Source organism: Anolis carolinensis, chromosome 2 (assembly GCF_035594765.1).
Source record: "Anolis carolinensis isolate JA03-04 chromosome 2, rAnoCar3.1.pri, whole genome shotgun sequence".
Classification (NCBI taxonomy): Eukaryota; Metazoa; Chordata; class Lepidosauria; order Squamata; family Dactyloidae; genus Anolis; species Anolis carolinensis.
The window spans coordinates 21,519,832-21,540,287 of record NC_085842.1 but is presented as its reverse complement, the minus strand read 5'-3'; the positions used below and the strand labels follow the sequence as shown (position 1 = coordinate 21,540,287).

Here is a 20,456-nt window from a genome sequence, read left to right as displayed (position 1 = left end):
TAAGAAGTTTGAGAATTTACATTATTTTCTGTTATGAGCCTTTCCTTCATGATTCGCTGCCATTGGGCCTAAATGGGAACTCCAGCTTCCCTGAGAAAGTGGCCCCGAGCCCTATAATGATAATAATAATAATCATCATCATCATCATCATCATGAAAATACTTTATTTGTACTCCCAATCCTCCAACCGATGGGACTCAGGGCGGTTTCCAATAAAAGTGACAAAATGGCAAACTTTCAATGCCAAAAACAACAATGGTAAATCAAATAAAAACAGTGGACGAAACAATCTCAAAATGAACTTATTAAACTAAATAAAATAACACATAATGGAGAGGCCTGTCTCCCTCCTCTCTCGCCTCCTCCTCCCGAGGTTGAGCAGAGTCTCTCTCCCTGGGAGGGAATCCCCGGCCTCGGCCCCAGGGAGCGCATGCGCCGTGGAAGGGAAGGCGCTGCCTCACCGGGGGCAGCAGCGCCTTGGCCAGCCTCCTCCTCCTTCCTGCCTGGCCTTTCCTTCCGGCGGAGGCCCTTCCCTCTCGCTGCTCTCCTGGGCTTGCTTCCTTCCTTCCTTCTATTCGAGGCGGAGGCAGGACGGGGAGGCTCAAGGCCTTGGGAAACTGGAACTCCCAAGGCCCCCTCGCCTGGAGCCACGGTGCTGCAGGTGGGGCCAGAATAACCTCTGTGGGGGAGGGGGAAAGGCCCTTTCCTGGCTTCCTCTTGAGTGTTGTGCCTGCCTTTGCAGGAAGCTCCAGTGTAGATTTGAATCCTCTTTCCATAGATTTGTACAAAGGGTTTCAATTCTAAGCCCTGTGCCCTGTTTCATTATATTTTAACAACAACATTTGTGATGTTTTATGTCTCTCTTTGTAAATTAAGCTTTCTCTATAATATTAGCTTGGAGACCCTGGTGGCGCAGCGTGTTAAATCACTGAGCTGCTGAAGGTTGCAGGTTCGAATGCGGGGAGTGGAATGAGCACCCGCTGTTAGCCCCAGCTTCTGCCAACCAAGCAGTTTGAAAACATGCAGATGTGAGTAGATCAATAGGCACCGCTCCACTGGGAAGGTAATGGCATTCCATGCAGTCATGCCAGTGGCCACATGACCTTGGAGGTGTCTACGGATAACACTGGCTCTTCTGCTTAGAAATGGAGATGAGCACCAACCCCCAGAGTCAGACATGAGTGGACTTAACGTCAGGGGAAACCTTTTGCTTTATAATATTAGCTTAGATGCCTGATTACATCTTTTGTGCTGATAAATATTAGAATATTTTGTATTTATTTCGCGGTGCTATTTATTAGAAATTTATTAGAAAATGCATAAAGATGTGGGTAAACTACAACTCCCATCATCACCTGTCATTGCCTCCAAACAGCATTATGAGTGAAGAGTTGATCATGGTGGGTCTGTGTATCAAGTTTGGTTCAGGTCCATGATTGGTGAGGTCCACAATGCACTTTGCATATGGGTGAACTATAACTCCCATCATCCAGGGTCAAACACCCTACCAAACTCCTCTAGTACTTTCTGTGGGTCATGGGAGGGACTGTGGGACACGTTTGGTCCAGATCCATCGTCACTGGTGTTTATAGTGGTCCCTGGTTTTGGGTGAACTATAACTCACATAATCCACTGTAAGGCCCTCCCAAGCACACCAGTCTTTAACATTGGTCGTAGGAGAGCGGTGTCTGTGCCCCACGTTTGGCATCCACAGCCGGATCACAGTTACTTAGTACAGGAAAAAGGATTCCAGTGGGACATGCTGCTGCCTTGGAGTGTGATGGAATCTCCTCCTCTGAAGTTTTTTTTAACAAAGACCAGATAGCCATCTGTTGGGAGGGCTTGGATTGTGCCTTCCTGCTTGGCAAAATGGGACTAGCCCTCGGGGTCTCTGGCAACTCTAGGATTCTGTGAGAGGCAGAGTTATTCCACTCTTACCACACTTTGATAAGGCAAAGGAATAGATTTTTGGAGAGATTCCATCCAAACTGAATTTTTATTCTATTTCCCCCTCTGCATTTCATTCTTTTTAATTCTGGAAGAATCTCTCTTGTTTGGTTCATGAATGTGTCTCCATCCTGCTGGTATTGCCTGTATTGGGTCATTCCAGTGGGTAAAGTAAAAACGGTAGCCTTTTCCTCCTGCATATGCAAAGCAAGGTGAGTTGACTCTTTCATGGAAGGCAACGCTTGTGACTCTTTTTTAATCACAGAACTGAGATTTGGCTTGAAGAGATGAAGGGGATGAAGGAGCCGAATCCCACAAGTCTGCAGCTGGAACAAGGAGTGCCAAGAGGAGGGAAAGCCGGAAGTAGGGTTCAGTATGAATACATCACCGAGGGGCCAACGTGGAAAGCGTCGGAAGAAGGCAAGGACCTTCCAGGTCAAAGAATGGAGCAGCGCTGGGAAGCCCAATGGCAGGAGTTCCTGAAGACCCTCCAGTCGCCTTCCTGGGCATGGGGAAGCCTTCCGCCGGCAGAGGAAACGCCGTGGGATGAGGCCAAGGCCTTCCTGGCCTCCTTTGAGCAAGTGGCCAAAGCCTGTCGGTGGCCAAAGGAAGAGTGGGTGGCCCGGCTGTTGCCCGCATTGAGTGGAGAAGCAGAGCAGGCCTTTCGGAGTCTGGAAGCCGGAGACAGGGAGGATTATGGGAAAGTGAAGGCGGCCATCTTGAGAGCAGAGGCCCTGAGAGTAGGGCTGCAGCGCCAGCATTTCCGGCTGTTCTGCTGCCAAGAGGTCGAGGATCCGCGAAGGGTTTACAGCCAAGTCCAGGAGCTTGGCAGTCGGTGGCTGAAGCCGGAGAGACGCAGCAAGGAGCAGATCCTGGAGCTGCTGGTCCTGGAGCAATTCCTGGCCAGTCTTCCCCAAGACCTGCAAGGATGGATCCGAGGCGGAGGGCCGGAGAGCTGTTCCCAGGCTGTGGGCCTGGCAGAGGACTTCCTCCTCAAGAGACAGCAAGAGGCCGATTCCGCCAGGTGGCAGGTGAGGCTCCGAGGGCTACTGAAGCAGAGGCTGGGTGGCCATCTTTTGGGGGAGCTTTGATTGTATTCTCTTACGTGATTGAATGGGGTTTGGATTAGACAGGGCTTCTTAAACATTTGCACCGACAATTCCTTTCTTTCTGACAAATTTTTACATCACCTGGGTATCTAGGTATATAAAATATATCACGGGTATATAAAATATTTACTGATAACAAATCAGCATTTGTAAGGCTTGCTCAACAGGCTGATTTTCCTTTTTATCAAGTACATTTTCTGCAGAAACCACTGGAAGCACTGCAAACAGATTCGGGGGAATGTCTAAAACAGCCACTTGGTGGCTTCTATTGTTATCAAATCTTTGTTACCCCATGATTGAGATAAAGAGACTCCATTTGGGGTCGGAACCCACAGTTTAAGAAGCAGTGGAATAGATTACCCTTGTAGTCTCTTCTAATGCTGTGGTATTTTTTTTAACCGATGTATAACAAATCTGAATCTAAAACAAACACACTAGACAGAGAGAATTCCCTTTCCTTCTCTCCATCTCCCTTCCTGTTTCTCAGGGACCTTCGCAGGATGTGTGTGTTGGTTCCCCAGAGGCAGAAAGGAAGTCACCAGATGCTGCTCAGAGACAGATCTGTGAAGAAGCCAAGCCGGTGCAGGATGCCGTGATCCCTTTGCTAGGTAAGGCTTCACCGGTTTGGGAGAATGAACGTGCCACATGTAGGCTATACCTATGCTTTAGAACTTATATAGTTTGACATCACTTTAACTTATATGGCTCAGTACTGTGGGATCATGGCAGCTGTACCTTAGGCAGGCATCAGCTCTCTTTGGCTAAATACCTTGCAAAACTACATACATGGCCCATGGGGTGTGAAGTTGCTTGAGTGATTTCTTTATGAAAACTATTTTTTTAATAAATGAGGAGGAAGGTAGGTTGTACTTCCCCTGTATATGCCTTTGACTCTATGCAACTCATTACCTTCTAAAAAAAAAAAAGAATTCCCACTTATTCTTTGCAGGTGATGGAATCAAAGGCCCAAGTCCTTCCATTTCAGTGTTTCCTCCTGAAGGACAAGTGAAGACTGAGGCTAGACTGGGTGCAGTATGTAATCTCATTTAGTTCTGCCCAAATCCAAACTATTATTCTGCAATAACAATAATAATGTCTAATAATAACAATAAGGAATCATCTAGGGGTCTTATAGACCACAAGCTGAACATTAGCCAATTATCTGATGTGGCAGCGAAAATGGACAATGCAATTCTAGTCTAGTGTCCAGATCAAGGGAAGTCATAGTCCCACTCTATTATGTTTCGGTCTGTCCTTGCTTTCTGCTAGTCTTTTATTCTTCTTTGGATACCATGGATAGCTTAAGAGTTAACAGTTAATTGAATTGTTCTGCTAGAATGATACTTTCAAGAACCCAAACACAGGCTGCAGAAAGTTCACTCTGTCAGTTCATCACTTTAGATAGAACAAGCATGAAGGATGTTAGCCCATTTGAGGATGCATCTGCACTGTAGAGTTAATGCAGCGGAAGCACAAGCAGATCAGTCTCTATGTCAAAGCTGTTGCGCACGAAGATGGCCTGACTGTTGTGTTGATGGGCATGTCTTGCGTTTCCAGGGTCTGCTGGACTGCAGAGACACAGGCGTCCCTTTGCACAGGGCTGAGCAGACGCTCTCCCAGCCAGGACAACAGACCATCTTCTGGCAAGTCCTGCAGGAGGAGGGCGGAAATGCCCAGCCATTTGGTAAGGGCAGCTCAGATCCATGACCTGTGACTTTATGAAATTGAGGCCGCTTCCACACAGCTGTATAAAATCCACATTAAAGTGGATTATATGGCAGTGTGGAGTCAGATAATCCAGGTCAAAGAAGATATTGCAGATTATCTGCCTTGATATTCTGGGTTATACGGTTGTGTGGAAAGGCTCAAAAAGGAAAGGGAGAAGCAGAGATGGGTTCATGTACACACTCTGTGTGTGTGTGTGTGTGTATGTGTATGTGTATGTGTATGTGTGTGTGTATTGCGGGCCCTCCACATTTGCAGATGTGTGGATTTAATTAAATGTGTGGATTTAATTAAAATGTTCTCCTTAGGCATCGCTAGATCCCCCAGTATGATTCTGTGATGAACCTCCAGCAGACGTTGGCCATAGAATTGTGTTGCAGGACCCAGGGATTCCTAAGAAGGATTCCTGAGCATGGACAGAATTCCTCCCTCTTTGTCTACAGGTGAGGTGGAGGCAACTTTGCTTAAAGTGGAGACTTCTCAGCATGGAGTGAATGAGCTGAAGGAGAGGCCCGGGGCAGTGCCACTCCTAAACCAAAGAGATGGACCGTTGATGGTGGAGACGTGTGGACAAAGAAGTGAGTCCAAGTGGGGAGAGGAAGGGGCTTCTGTGAGTTCCAAAGGTGTCAGGACATCTAAGCATTTCTTGTCGCAAGAACAGGCTCAACAAAACCACGGGGCATTAAATTGGGGAAGGCTCTAGTTCCCCAAATATGGTCAAAGGGATTGTCACAGAGTCTCCTGGGGAAACCAAGAAGAGCGTCTCAATAGCTGACCATGATCAACATCAAAGTTGGCATAATGGAAAGAAATGGTAGACACATGGAAGGAAATCCGTTCAGTAGAGAAATCCAATTTGTTAAACTGTCAGAGAAATAGTATTGAAGATAAACCTCATGAATACCCAGATCATGTGAGAGAAACAGCTTTTTAAAACAATGAATTATAACCACATCAGGGGAGAAAATAATGTCTGATTGTCCTGATTATAGAATACCCTATATACTCGAGTATAAACTGACCCGAATATAAGCCGAGGCGCAATTAATTTTACCACAAAAAACTGGGATAACTTATTGACTCGAGTATAAGCCGAGGGTGGGAAATGCAGTAGCTACAGGTAAATTTCAAAATAAAAATAGATACCAATACAATTTCATTAATTGAGGCATCAGTAGGTTAAATGTTTTTGAAGATTTACCATATTTCAAAGATAAACAATAAACTAGCTCTATAAGTGGAAAAGTAGGGGTAACAAAAACAATATGGTATCAACAATAACCTAATGATAATAATAATAATAATAACTTTATTTGGATCCCACCCTATCTCCCCATGGGGACTCAGGCTAGCTTCCAACATAGTAACAGGCAAACATTCAATGCTTATATAAACAATGCAGAGCTAGATATAGATCTATAATTATAGATACTAATTTCACATATGCATTTCCCCCTGAAATGTTTGCAAATCCCGCGTGCGTGTGTGTGTGTGTGCGTGCGTGCAATTCCCCTACAATATTTGTAAGCCCTATACACACACACACACACACACACACACACATATATATATATTCATATCTATCTAGACATGTCTATATATATTTGTGTGTTCATTTCCCCCCTGTAATATTTCCAAGCCCTATATATAGGTAGGTAAGAATATATTAATATCTATCCAGACATCTCTCTTTATATAGATATTAGTTGTGCCCGGCCACGCGTTGCTGTGGCAAAGTGGTGGTGGTATTGGTTAAAAATTGTTGTGTAATTGTTGACATTATTTGTATTTTTGTATTATTTGTATTTTTTAATTAATTTTATTGTAAGTTATCTTTTTATTTATTATATTTTATTATTTTCTTGTATTATTTTTAGTTATTTTCTGTTATTATAGTATTTTATTGTATTAATTTTTTAGTGTTTTTAATTATTTTTAGTGTTTTTTATTATTTTTATTGGGTTGCTAGGAGACCAAGTTGGAGGAGCTTAGCCTTCCAACTGGCAGCAATTGGATAAAAGCAATTATTCCTCTCTCTCTAATTAGGACTTTATTTTTGTTTTCTTTTTGTTGTATCAACCTTGAGGCGTGGATGATGGGTTGTGTTGTCAAATTTCGAGGTTGGGGGGCCTGTCGTTTTGTTGTTTTGTGGGTCGCCGTGATGCCATCACTCTTGTATATATATAGATTTGCAGAGACTTGCAAACATATGAGGGTAAATTCATATATAAAAATAATGTATATGTATGGCTACAGATACACAGGTACATGGATCTCTATGTATAAAGGATTTGCAAAGACCTGCAAACGTATGAGGGGAAATTCATATATAAAATTAATGCATATAGATAGATACACATATAAAGGTACATAGTGATGGCAAAAGCTTGCAAGGGGTTAATGTCTATATATCTGTAGGAGAGTTTAACAAATATTTCAGGGGAAAATGCTTTCATAAGATTAATTAATATATATTTTTCTTTTTCCTTACTTGCAAGGGTGTCTTTCTCTTTTCAAAACATTCCCTTGATTAAGAGGAGGGAGGCTTTGCAAACGAAAACACACTGATAAGGAAGAAGAGAGAAATAGATCACATATTGCAAGCAATAGCTTGCAGGCTCTGTTGCTGGCCTTGACCTTGACCCGATTATAAGCCGGTGGAGGCTTTTTCAGCTCATAAATAAGGGCTGAAAAACTCGGCTTATCTTCGAGTATATATGGTAATTATGTCCAGCAAAATCCAATAAGGAGCCACCAGTGAAGGAAGCCAAGTTTCCTCTCTTTCTTTTTAATGTCCTTCCTTTTCGAGGCTGAACCAAAAACATAAAAACACATTTTCTCAAAGCAAAATTGAAAATACAGCTATGGATGTAAAGAGAGGACTTTGCATTGAGAATAATAATAATTTTAAAAAATAACAGAGAAATCTCGAAGTGGCATGAAAGGGATAGAAGAATCAGTAAGGAGAAGTAGAAGGAAAACAGCATTTCGGTAAGACAATTTTCCTGGTTTGCCACCCTGGAATCTATGAAAAACATTAATATTTTTGATCCCATCAGTAGCAGATATTTTTCAAAGGTAAAGCAGTGTTTGATGATACACCACCACTCTCAAGGGGACTGTCACTATATTCTGTTATTATAGAAACTATTTTTATCACCCCAGTGAAAGATCTTTGAGAAGCAGCAAGGTAGCCCATGGAGAAAATAATAAATAAGATTAAAGAAAAAAAGATTTAATGATTGGAATAGGAGAGATGAAACAGAATGTTAGAAACCGTTTAAAGGAACGATAAGAGTGTGGAAAAAAGAAAAAAGAAGTCAACAGCTAGACAATTAGATAAAGTTGGCAACAATATGGCAGGTTAAACACAGCAATGACGTAAATATAGATAGAACATTGAGATTAATCAAAGGTAGAGGGAAAAGACTAGTTGAGGACTTGTATACAGAAGATGGAAATCCTGAGTAAAGCAAAAAGAAATTCAGAACTGGACAGGAGGAGGAAATTGGATCCAAAATTGGGCTAGAAGACAAAATATTTATAGACAGAGGGAGAGAATTAGTGATCAGGACAATCCATTTAAGAAGGCGATTAGGACGAGACCTATACGAATACATTTTACCTGGGGTAAAGGACAGGGAGCCCCCAGTGGCGCAGTGGGTTAAACTGCTGAGTCGCTGAACTTGCCGACCAAAAGGTCAGCAGATCATATCCAGGGAGCGGGGTGAGTTCCTGCTGTTAGCCCCAGCTTCTGCCAACCTAACAGTTCGAAAACATACAAAAGGAAGGTAATGGTGCTCCATGCAGTCATGCCGGCCACATGACCTTGGAGGTGTCTACGGATAACACCAGCTCTTTGGCTTAGAAATGGAGATGAGCACCAACCCCCAGAATTGGCCATGACTTGACTTAATGTCAGGGGAAAACCTTTACCTTAAAAGATAGGTGTCGGCATGGTTGTAAACAAAGAGGTATGTTTAATCACATGATATGGGAATGTGATAGAGTACAGGTGTACCGGAGAACAATTGAAGGAGAAAATAATAGAACGTTAAATCTTCAAATAATAATAAACCATAGAAATATATTCCATGCAAGGATACCAGGAGTTTATAATGTGCAAACGGAAAGGGTGGCTGACAAATGAATACTGTGTGCTCCAATAGTTTTAGTGAGAGGTTGGAAAGATAAAACAAAATGGACTCTGACAAACTGGTATAATTATATAGTTAATATGTTAAATGTGGAAATAACAAATTGTAAATTGAACAATAGAAAATAAATAGAAAACGTTAAGAGTATGTGGGATTCAAGTAGGAATTACTTGGAGAATGTATGAAGATGTGAAGTTGAAAAATTGAAATTAAGATTGATAATTTAAATGTAATTTCTGTCGTTTATGGTACAAAGAGTATGTCCAAGTGGAAAGGGCGGGGGGTGGGAATGGGGTGAAACAATAAAATAAATAAATAAATAAATAAGACCGGAATACACATTGACTTGTAAGACTTGCATATGTGCAGATCTGTATTAGGTTAAACCATTGTTGTGGTTGTTGGATTTTTGAGAGCTACCGTATATACTCGAAGATAAGCTGAGTTTTTCAGCCCTTATTTATGAGCTGAAAAAGCCTCCCCCGGCTTATATTCGGGTCAAGGTCAAGCCAGCAGCGGAGCCTGGAGGCCACAGTATGTTTTCTTTTCCAAAACCTCCCTCCTCTGCTTCTCCTCCCAGGCTGGTTATCTTATATTTTTTTGAGAGAGAGACAGAGAAGAAGCGAATGTTTTCAAAAGCGAAAGGAGAGTGTGAGAGAAACCCTTGCAAGCCAGATTGCATGGGCAGAAGGGGAAAAAAAGATATTCTTGCAAATTTGCACGATTAATTGCTATTACTATTATTATTATTACTATTATTATTACTTTCCAGATGATTAGCTGATGCAGCTTTTGTATAAATCAGCCACATTTTCCTTTCATTTCCTGATGCCAGGCTTAATTCAGATAGCTCATAATGTAAAGCGAGGGTGATATATCAGTACACATACCTACACATGAACTCAAGTGATCCAAGGTGAACAAAGACATTTTGAATGAGATGGAAAGCAAGAGATGGCAGGAGGGAAAGCCAGGTGATACAAATTAGGAAAATGGTGGCCAGAACAGAAACAAATGTCCTCTCTGTCTCTCTTTAGGTAATGAAAAGAGAGGTTGGAAGAAGAAGAAGATACCGCCACAGGTAGAGTCATCGCGAGCAGAACCATCTCAGGCTATGGCATCCAACATTCATAAGAGGAAGTACTGGCTCAGAGGTCAGGAGTCTAAGAAGTTAGTGGAGACAGAGAGGAAACACACCAAAACCTTTATAGGTGCCGATAATAAGGCCTTCACAGACTTAGGGAAGCTCTTGTTCTCCACGTATGGGAGAAAATACCACAATGTGTCAGATGGGTTTGTTGCTCTGAAGCCAAGAAAGAAAGATGCAAAATGTCCTGAAGATGGAGAAGGATGCAAAATCCACAGTCTTTTTTTTAAATAAAATAATCTTTATTAGTTTTAACAGAATACTAAAAAGCAAAATCCCTAATTGGGCAAAAAAGAAAAGGAGAGAAAAGGTTAAGAGAAGAAAGGAAGGAAATGTAAAAAAAAGAAAAAAAGAGATTTTAAAAAGTGAATATAAAAATGACTTCTCAGCAGTTTCTTCAAGGTAATTTGCCTTTTCTTTCTTCCTTAATTTCTCCTTAAATTCTAACTCCTTTTCTTCTTATTTCCTTCTCCTTTCTGTTGAGACAGTCTTTACAGAGAACCCAAAATGTTCCTACAGGAAGGAAACTGCATAAATGTTCTACTTGTGAGAAGGACTTCAAATCTAGAGCGGACCTGACATGCCACCAACTGAGTCACACTGGACAAAAGCCATACCAGTGTTCTGAGTGCAAGAAATGCTTCAGCCTGAAAGGTACACTGATAAGACACCAGCGCAGCCATACTGGGGTGAAACCCTATAAGTGCTCTCAGTGTGGCAAGTGTTTCACTCGGAGATCTAGCTTGAAGAACCATCAAAGAATTCATACTGGAGAGAAACCCTATAAATGCTCTCAGTGTGGCAAGTGTTTCTCTCAGAGATATACCTTGAAGGACCATCAAAGAATTCATACTGGAGAGAAACCCTATAAATGCTCTCAGTATGCCAAGTTTTTCACTCTGAGATCTAGCTTGAAGGACCATAAAGGAATTCATACTGGAGTAAAACCCTATGAATGTTCTCAATGTGAGAAATGCTTCTGAAGGAGCTCACATTTAATTGTCCAACAGGAAATCTATACTGGAAAGATACCCTATTGTACCTCGAATGTTGAAAAGGCTCCTCTTGCCAATATCTGTGGAATGGACACCAGAGAACTCATAGGTCCTTCATAAGGCCTCTCTCTTCTGTGTGTGGGGAGAACTGTGGTCCTAAAGATGCACTGAACAAACAGTATTTATGAAGGTTGTTGAGATAATGTATACTCTGTAGTCTGTAGACCACTGCAGGGTGGGAGGGAATTGGGGCCCCTCCTTCCTTAAAGTTCTCCCCCAGCTGCAGGCTCAAATGGAAGATCAGATACCTGCTTTGAAATAAAAGTTTTATAAGGCAGGATACACAGTTTCAAAATCTAAATAAGTAGATGTTACACAAGCGTTTCCATTTTTTTGCTTTCTAGCATTCAGCTTTTCAAAACAATAAGGAATGTACTGTTAATCCGGGTTGTTGTATGTTTTCCGGGCTGTATGGCCATGTTCCAGAAGGGATTCTGTCGTGACGTTTTGCCCACATCTATGACAGGCATCCTCAGAGGTTGTGAGGCATGTACCTCACAATCTCTGAGAATGCCTGCCATAGATGTGGATAAAACGTCAGGAGAGAATGCTTCTGGAACATGGCCATACAGCCCGGAAAACATACAACAACCCTGTGATCCCGGCCATGAAAGCCTTCGACAACGTACTGTTATCCGTCCTCATTTGCTGTTTGGGGGACACGACCCCCATGAAAGTTAAAAACAGAAGGTAAAACATAACAAGAAGAAATGAGAGAAAGCAAACTTAATTATTGAGGAAATAAAGACGAGAGAACAAGAATAAATGTTACATGCAGACAATAACACAAGTTTGACAAAAGTAATCCTAATAACATTTGGTTGTATCCACCATTTCATGAAACTGCAATCCAACCAGGAGCATATCCTCTGCAGAAGCGGGGGTCTTACTGTTGATAAAGAGCAGTTGCCAGAAAATACTTTCTTTTTTTGTTATTATATATTATTCATATATATATATATCTATATATATAAAAGAGTAATGGCATCAGGGCAGTGGACAAAACAACAAAAGTACAGGCCCCCAACCTCAAAATTTGGCAACACAACCCATCATCCACGGCACTAGGTTGATACAACAAAAAGAAAAGAAAAATAAAGTCCTAATTAGAGAGAGAGTAATAATTGTTTTTATCCAATTGCTGCCAGTTAGAGTGCTAAGCTCCGCCCACTTGGTTTCCTAGCGACCTACTCAGCTCACGGGACAGGCACAGTTAGGCCTCACTTAGGCATTTTCCATAGATTATCTGATTTTAACTGGATTAAATGGCAGTGTAGACTCAAGGCCCTTCCACACAGCTATATTACCCATTTATAATCTTATACTATCTGCTTTGAACTGGATTATCTTGAGTCCACACTGCCAGATAATTCACTTCAGTGTGCATTTTATACAGCTGTGTAGAAGGGGCCTCATATAATCCAGTTCTAAGCAGATATAAGATTATAAATATACAGTAGAGTCTCACTTATCCAACATTAAGAGGCCGGCAGAACGTTGGATAAGTGAATATGTTGGATAATAAGAAGAGATTCAGAAAAAGCCTATTAAACATCAAATTAGGTAATGATTATACAAATTAAGCACCAAATATCATGTTATACAACAAATCTGACAGAAAATGTAGTTCAATACTCAGTAATGCTATGTTGTAATTACTGTATTTACAAATTTAGCACCAAAATATCACAATGAATTTAAAACACTGACTACAAAACATTGACTACTAAAAGGCAGACTGCGTTGGATAATCCAGAACTTTGGATAAGTGAATGTTGGATAAGTGAGATTCTACTGTAATATGAGATAATTACTGTGGTAATCCAGAACAACCCAATTCTGCCATGGAGGACACAATGCAAGCACGCCCAACAGATGGCCACCCAGCCTCTCAATAAGAATAAGAATATTGTACTATCCTAAGGTTAGCAGATACCCCTAAGGATCATCCAGTTCAACTTCCTTATATCATGCAGGAGGACACAATCCAACCACTCCTGACAGATGGCCATCCAATATCTGCACAATAATAACACACATCGAATCATAGCATCAGACAGTTAGGAGACACACCTAAAGGCCATCCACTCCAACTCAACTCTGCCATGGAGGACACAATCCAAGCACTCCCAACAGATGGCCACCCAGCCTCTCAATACTAATACTACTACTAATAATAATAATAACAACATCATACAATCCTAAGGTTTGGAGTTACCCCTAAGGTTCATCCAGATCAACTTCCTTCTACCATGCAGGAGGACACAATCCAAGCGCTCCTGACAGATGGCCATCCAGCCTCTACATAATAATGATGATGAAGAAGATGATGATAATAATAATAATAATAATAATAATAATAATAATAATAATAATAATAATAGAAGCATAGAATCCAAGAGTTTGGAGAGACTCCTAGGGGCCATCCAGCCCAACCCTTTCTACTATGCAGCTGGACACAACCCAAGCTTTCACAACACATGGACAACGTATAAATACTATACAATACTAAAGGTAAAGTTTTCCCCTGACGTTAAGTCCAGTCATGTCTGACTCTGGGGCCTGGTGCTCATCTCCATTTCTAAGCCGAAGAGCCGGCGTTGTCCGTAGACACCTCTAAGGTCATGTGGCCGGCATGACTGCATGGAGCGCCCTTACTTTCCCGCCGGAGCGGTACCTATTAATCTACTCACATTTGCATGTTTTTGAACTGTTAGGTTGGCAGGAGCTGGAGCTAACAGCAGCCGCTCACGCCGCTCCCGGGGTTTGAACCAGGGACCTTTTGGTCTCCAGCTCAGTGCTTTAACGCACTTCGCCACCGGGGCTCCTTATACAATACTACACAGGGACATTGTTCCGTCCCCCAGGACGATGGTTTGCCTTACCTATTGGTCGTTTGTTTGTTTTCCCTCCTTTACATTTTGTTTGAGCCTCTGGCTGCAAAGGCCTAGGAAAGGTGGCTTGGAATCTGCAAGAGCTGGCTGCAGTTTTCTTTGCAGTGATTGGTCAAAGAGTGCAACATCTTAGGACCGCCCTTTTTACCAGGGTCTAGTCTCCATTTTGGAGCTTCATTCTGGCTATAGTCTTCCAACGTGCTGGAGCTGTGCAAAGCTAACTGGGACAAATCATCCTCAAAACCAGGCCAATCTAAGCCTATCCAAATTAGATAAGTATTGAATTATATTGATCTGGAATAGGAAATCTAGTTAGAGGAGCAAAGTTATTCCATCGCTTCTAGAACTAATCTTTGCTGTAAAGATAGGGAAGGAAAGAGTTTCTCCTTCTAATATAGGCAGCGTGATTAGGGTATAGTGGTTTTATAATCACTTTTGCCTTCTGGAACCAGGGATAATTCTGCAACTAAAACCTATGGAAATTTGTTTCATTTTCTGCAACTTTAAGATCTGTGCCAGGTTTACAACCTTGTATGAATAAACATCCTTTTTTGAAGTTATCCAGACTCAGTCGTTCAATATCTATAGGACAGCTTATAGGGATTTGCAGTTCGCCCGGATAAAGGACAGCACGTTTCAGTTTTATAGTTTTTTATTGTCCGGCGGACGGCACAGTTTTGAGGACGATCAGCGGTTTTCCGCTTGAGCTAGCCTGCACGGCCATAGAGACTTTGATTTTGTTGGTCTGTTGCAGTGAAGCTTGCTGCCATTCCTTCAGCCTCTGCAGTATCCTGCTCTTCAGCTGCGGCTGTTTCTGCAATTGCACGGCTGTGCAAAACCCAGCAATCTACCCCGAGCTCCTTCGGTGGCAGGTATCGAGCCGCGGAGCTCCAGCAGCAGTCTTTGGGCTCACACAGAGGTGGTGAGTCCAGAAGCACCAGGCCGGGACCCAGATAAGCCTGGCAACTCCAAAAGAAAGTTCTGGCTGAGTCTTCACAGTGGCTAGGATCTCGGCCGGGACAGTCGCCCGGCGGTGGTGACCTGCCTCATGGTCCGGCGGTGGTGACCTGCCTCATCATCCTGCGGTGGTGACCTGCCTCATTGACCTGCGGCGGTGACCTGTCTCATCATCCTGCGGTGGTGACCTGCCTCATTGACCTGCGGTGGTGACCTGTCTCATCGTCCTGCGGTGGTGACCTCCCTTCACAGCGGGGAGGAGGCGTCTCTTCTCTCCTCCTTTCCAAAGCCAGCCTCGGTGCTCCTTCGGCGGCAGGCCTCGAGCCGCGGAGCACAAGGTGCTTGAAAATTTGGCGAAGTCGCCATTTTGGTAGTTTACGTCACTCGGGCAAGGGAGGTATCAAGTGGCAAGTTGCTGTCAGTTGGCATTTTGCAGCTTGCCTACCAAAGTTTGGCGCCAAGGGTCACAATCTTTGTAAAGTATAGTTACTTAGTGATATATATTGCTATGGTTAAGTGCTGTGAATTGTATTATATATTGAATTTGCTTTTATTGTAAATTTACTTGCTGGTATGTTGTATTTGCCTTTGTTGTAAATTTACTTGCTATTAAGAATACATAATGTCTATGCAATTTCAAGATGATACAGATGGTATACCTCCTTCTGAGGCTGAAAGTAGGAATGAAAGGCCCCAAAGGATAAAGCACCCTTCAGCCAAGATGCTAGCCCATCTAATAGGTGAAAAGGAGCTCCTCCATGTGAGGTTAGGTTCGGCATGGGAGCGAATTGTAACATTGATGGACAGAATTGAGAGCTTGGGTATTACAAGGGTGCCATCCATATTACAGACCGACCTTGAAGAGACCTTCGGTATTTGGAGGGGTTTGGTGTCTAAGATAGTCCAGGTCCTCGAGCGCATTAACGCCAAGGATTCAGAGTTAGAAATAGTGAGTGTCTTAGCTGACACTAATGAGAAAGAAAATAAGGTGAGGGCAATTCTAGATGCCTTGGAATTTAGTTCTCCACCTGTTAATCTAAGGTCTGAGCCAAAAGGAAATCAGTCTTCCTTATGCAGCCATGAGACCAATCTTTTAAAATCACCTGCTGTGGCACTTAGTCTTAAGTCCAACCGCTCTAGCCAGGTATCTAAGCTAAGGGAGTGTGCATCATCTAAACATAGCCACTCTAGCAAGTCTTCTGCTGCTGGGAGTGCCATCTCTTCCCTAGCTGCCTTGCACATTAAGGAGGCTGCACGTCTGAAGCTAAAGAGCAAGGTAGCGGGGGCGGAGGCTGATGCTAAGGCAGCTGATCTCACCCTTCCCTTTAAAGAAGAAGAGCAACGACTGCAAATAGAACAGGCCCGTAGACAAAGCGAAATGCAAATAGAACAGGCCCGTAGACAAAGCGAAATGCAAATGGAACAGGCCCAAAGGCAAGGTGAAATAGAAATGCTTAGAATAAGGATGGATGCTACTGCCAAAAAGGTAAGGGCTGAGACTTTGGCCAAGGCCCTAATTGAGCCACTCACAGAAGAAAATGTAAGTCAGTTGCCGAAGCAGGACCCTTCTTCCAAGGTGCTTGTGCATCTTAATAGCTTAAACAGCCAGTTTTCGGATGAGGAACAGGAAGACTTCTCTCCTTACCCAGAGCAGGGCCCCAAAGTCACTTTTGAGTTTCCTGCAGAGCAGAGCGTCATAGCGGGGAGCTCACCCTTGCTCGAGCTACCTGTGCCTCCTGCTAAATCCCTAGGTCAGTCAATCAGGGCCTCAAGGCCGAGTGCTAGTTGGCCCTTACAGACAGCTGCACAGGGAGCCACCGATTCGTCAGTGGTCGATGTCATCCCTCCAAGAGGCCAAAGGTTGACGCAAGGTGCACGGTGGGAGTCCACTCCACAACAGCAAACTCCTCAATTGTTCCCTTCGACGCCAGAGTCCCAGCTTGTCTCCATCATCAGAAGCCCCAGAAGAGATCTTAAGGACAAGGGTGTCGAAAAGTTTTCGGACAAGCCTGAGGAATTTCTTCTCTGGAAGGCCACCTTCCAGAGAGCAATCAGAGACTTAAAGTTATTGCCTGAGGAAGAACTGACTCTTCTGGCTGCATGGTTGGGCCCAGCCTCATCCTCACAAGTTAAGAAGATCTACGCAGCCCACGTAGCCGATCCCGACAAAGCCCTGGAAAAGGCCTGGGCCAGGTTGCAGCAGAGGTATGGGGCCAGCACAGAGATTGAAGCATCTCTTATGGACAAGCTCCAAAGGTTCCCAGCTTTAAAACTCAAAGACTTCAAACTCTTGTGGGACCTCAGCGATCTCCTTGCGGAATTAGAGTCGGCCAAGGAGAATCCAGAACTGCCCGGTTTGAAGTGCCTCGATCAGCACCTGTCCCAGAGGCAGATCTTGACCAAGCTGCCCTTCACTTTGCAAGAACGCTGGGGACAGGAGGTCTTCAACTACAAGGAGGCCCACTCCCAGGCATACCCTCCATTTTCTCATTTGGTCCAGTTCATCACCAGGGCAGCCAGAGAAAGGAATGATCCACAGACGGGCCTCCCCACCTTATACCAAGGGACCCAGCCAGAGAAGGCACCTGAAGTGGACAAGAAACCACCTAGAGAGGCCAATAGACCTGTCAGCGTAAAGGCAGTCGAAACTCAACACAAGACTGACGAACCCAGGTCGGAGGTAAAAGAGTTGCTTTGCCCTATTCACCAAAAGCCTCACAGCTTGGCCAACTGCAGGGAGTTTAGTAGAAAGACATACAAAGAAAGGCAACAGCTAGTTCAAAGGCAGGGAATCTGCTTTAGATGCTGTGGAGCAACTCCACACTTTGCATCCAACTGCAAAGAAAACATCAAGTGTGAGAAATGCAACAGCCTCAAGCATTGCACCGCAATGCACAACTCCAATATCATCTCCCACCCCAAAGAGAACGCTTCATCAAAAGAAAAGTCAGCAGTCGAAGACACCGACAAGCCAGCCGCACCAGAGATGCAGGTGGAAGTTTCAGCAGTCGCCTGTACAGAGCTGTGTTCTGACTCGCACCAGTACAGAGTTTGTCATCCTATCTGCCTAGCGGATGTATATCCAGCCAAGAGCCCTTGGCTTAGAAAGAGACTCTATGTGGCCCTGGATTCACAGAGCGACGCCTCCCTGGCTACTCCAGAGTTCTTCCGCATGTTTGACCTTAAAACCAAGATGGTTGACTACACTATGACTACGTGTGCAGGAAAAAAGAAGTTGCAGGGTCGCATAGCATCTGGCTTTGTTGTCTCCTCTTGCGACCAGAAGAGGCAGTTCAAGTTGCCAGACCTGATTGAGTGTTCCTCCATCCCTCGGAACAAAAAACAAATTGTAACTAGAGAAGTTGTGGAGACTCATCCACATTTGCGACGATTAAAGAATGCCATACCTGCTTTCCGTCCAGATGTGGACATTGCCCTTCTGCTTGGTGCGGACTGTCCGAACTTGTTCTATGTGAACGACCAAGTTAAGGGACCTCCAGGGGCGCCCATTGCTCAGCTGCTACCACTAGGCTGGACAGTTACAGGCCCAGTGTGCATAAACAAGATGCACCCACCATCGTCGTTGGACTCCAATCAAGCACAGGTGCTTAAAGGTGGACGTCCTACACTTGTGCGCAGTTGCCTAAGTCACATCTCAGTCTACTGCCAAGCAATAACTCCAGAGTATTCCTCCATCTTCAAAGTCTCTGAGAGAGACGAAGCCACAGCGCTCTCGAAAGATGAGCAAAGGTTTTCGGACATTATGAATGCTCAAGTCTCACGAAGTGCAGAGGTGAAAGCCTGCAAATCAACCACAGAAATCAAGATGGGCCAAAGATCTTGCCTGGAACCACACCGTTTTGAACGTTTTTCGGAGTGGCACAGTCTTCTTAGAGCAGTAGCTAGGCTTATACATCGTTTAGCTTGCAAAGATAGTGAGCCTTTACAGGTCCAGGATATGATAAAGGCTAAGAGCGTCATATTCAAGTCAGTACAGAGATCTGCTTTCAAGCAGGAAATAGCTAGGCTAGAGCAAGGGCTCAACATCCCTAATCAAAGTCTTCTAAATGAGTTAAACCCATTTCTAGACAAGGAGGGTATTTTGAGAGTTGGAGGAAGGTTAGCCAAAGCTAAACTCAAGGCGTGCATAAAAAACCCCATCATCATACCCCCTAATAGTCACACTGCATTGCTGCTCGTTCGGCATCACCATGAAAGGATCCATCATCAGGGTAGAACTCTAACTGAGGCAGCCCTTAGAAATGAAGGTCTGTGGGTAGTTAATGCCAAAAGGTTGGTCAACAGTTGTATTTTCAAATGTGTTAAATGCAGGCGCCTTAGGCGAAACTGTCAAAGTCAGTTGATGGCAGAACTACCTCAGGATAGGACTTTGACAGACCCACCCTTTTCCCATGTGGGAATCGATGTGTTTGGTCCTTGGGAGGTTGTCACTAGGAAAACCAGGGGTGGTGTTGTAAATAACAAGAGGTGGGCAGTTTTGTTTACTTGTTTAGTAATACGAGCTGTCCATATAGAAGTCATAGAAGGGATGGACACTTCATCATTTTTAAATGCATTGAAAAGGTTCATAGCTCTCAGAGGGCCGATTAAGTCTATTAGATCTGACTGTGGCACCAATTTTGTAGGTGCGACCAAAGAACTCAATTGTGTGTCTAGGTTTGGGAGAGACCCAAAGGTTCAGAACTTTACGAATACTGAACAAATTATGTGGACTTTCAATGTTCCTCACGCCTCCCACATGGGTGGTGTTTGGGAGAGGATGATTGGTATTAGTCGCAAAATCCTTAATGCCATGCTTTTGAGTCATAGGTCATTGACGCATGATGTTTTGGTGACACTTATGGCGGAAGTTACCGCAATTATCAACAACCGGCCGCTGGTTCCCCTTACCAGTGACCCTGAGAACTTACAACCACTGACTCCTGCACTTATTTTGACACAAAAGGTGCCAGGATGGAAGGACGTCATGTTGCCAGTTCCGGACGGAACTCACCGTGCCCTGTGGAAACAGGTGCAGTCCTTGGCCAACCACTTTTGGAAAAGGTGGAAAGCTGAGTACTTAAGCCAACTTCAAGCTAGAAGAATCTGGCAAAGCCCACAGGACAACATTGAGGTTAACAACGTTGTGTTGTTAAAGGACAAAGACTTGCCCCGCCATGCGTGGCCCATGGGCATTGTATTAAAGACCTTTCCTTGCCCGGACGGTAAGGTTAGAAAAGTTCAAGTAAAGACTCATAGTAAGGACAAAATGTCTGTCCTGGACAGACCAATTAGTGACCTCGTGTTGCTTATTGGAGATGTTTAAAGTTTTATAGTGTTTGTATTGTTGTGTATACAAAGGTGTTTGTATGTTTTTGATTGGTAAATTCCCACATCCTGGGAATTTAGCGGGGAGTGTTCCGTCCCCCAGGACGATGGTTTGCCTTACCTATTGGTCGTTTGTT

At 43.7% G+C, this 20,456-nt stretch overlaps 1 protein-coding gene across 1 annotated transcript; it reads left to right on the top strand.

Annotated features, from left to right (window-relative positions):
* The first annotated feature begins 743 nt into the window (after window positions 1-743).
* LOC103277526 (zinc finger and SCAN domain-containing protein 31) lies at window positions 744-11,417 on the top strand. The gene is made up of 8 exons (XM_062973540.1): window positions 744-1,028; window positions 2,213-2,978; window positions 3,544-3,664; window positions 4,006-4,088; window positions 4,614-4,740; window positions 5,225-5,359; window positions 9,976-10,019; window positions 10,574-11,417. The coding sequence occupies exons 1-8, from the start codon at window positions 1,021-1,023 to the stop codon at window positions 11,066-11,068; spliced, it is 1,779 nt and encodes a 592-aa protein (XP_062829610.1). The 5' UTR covers window positions 744-1,020; the 3' UTR covers window positions 11,069-11,417.
* Window positions 11,418-20,456: the final 9,039 nt, after the last annotated feature.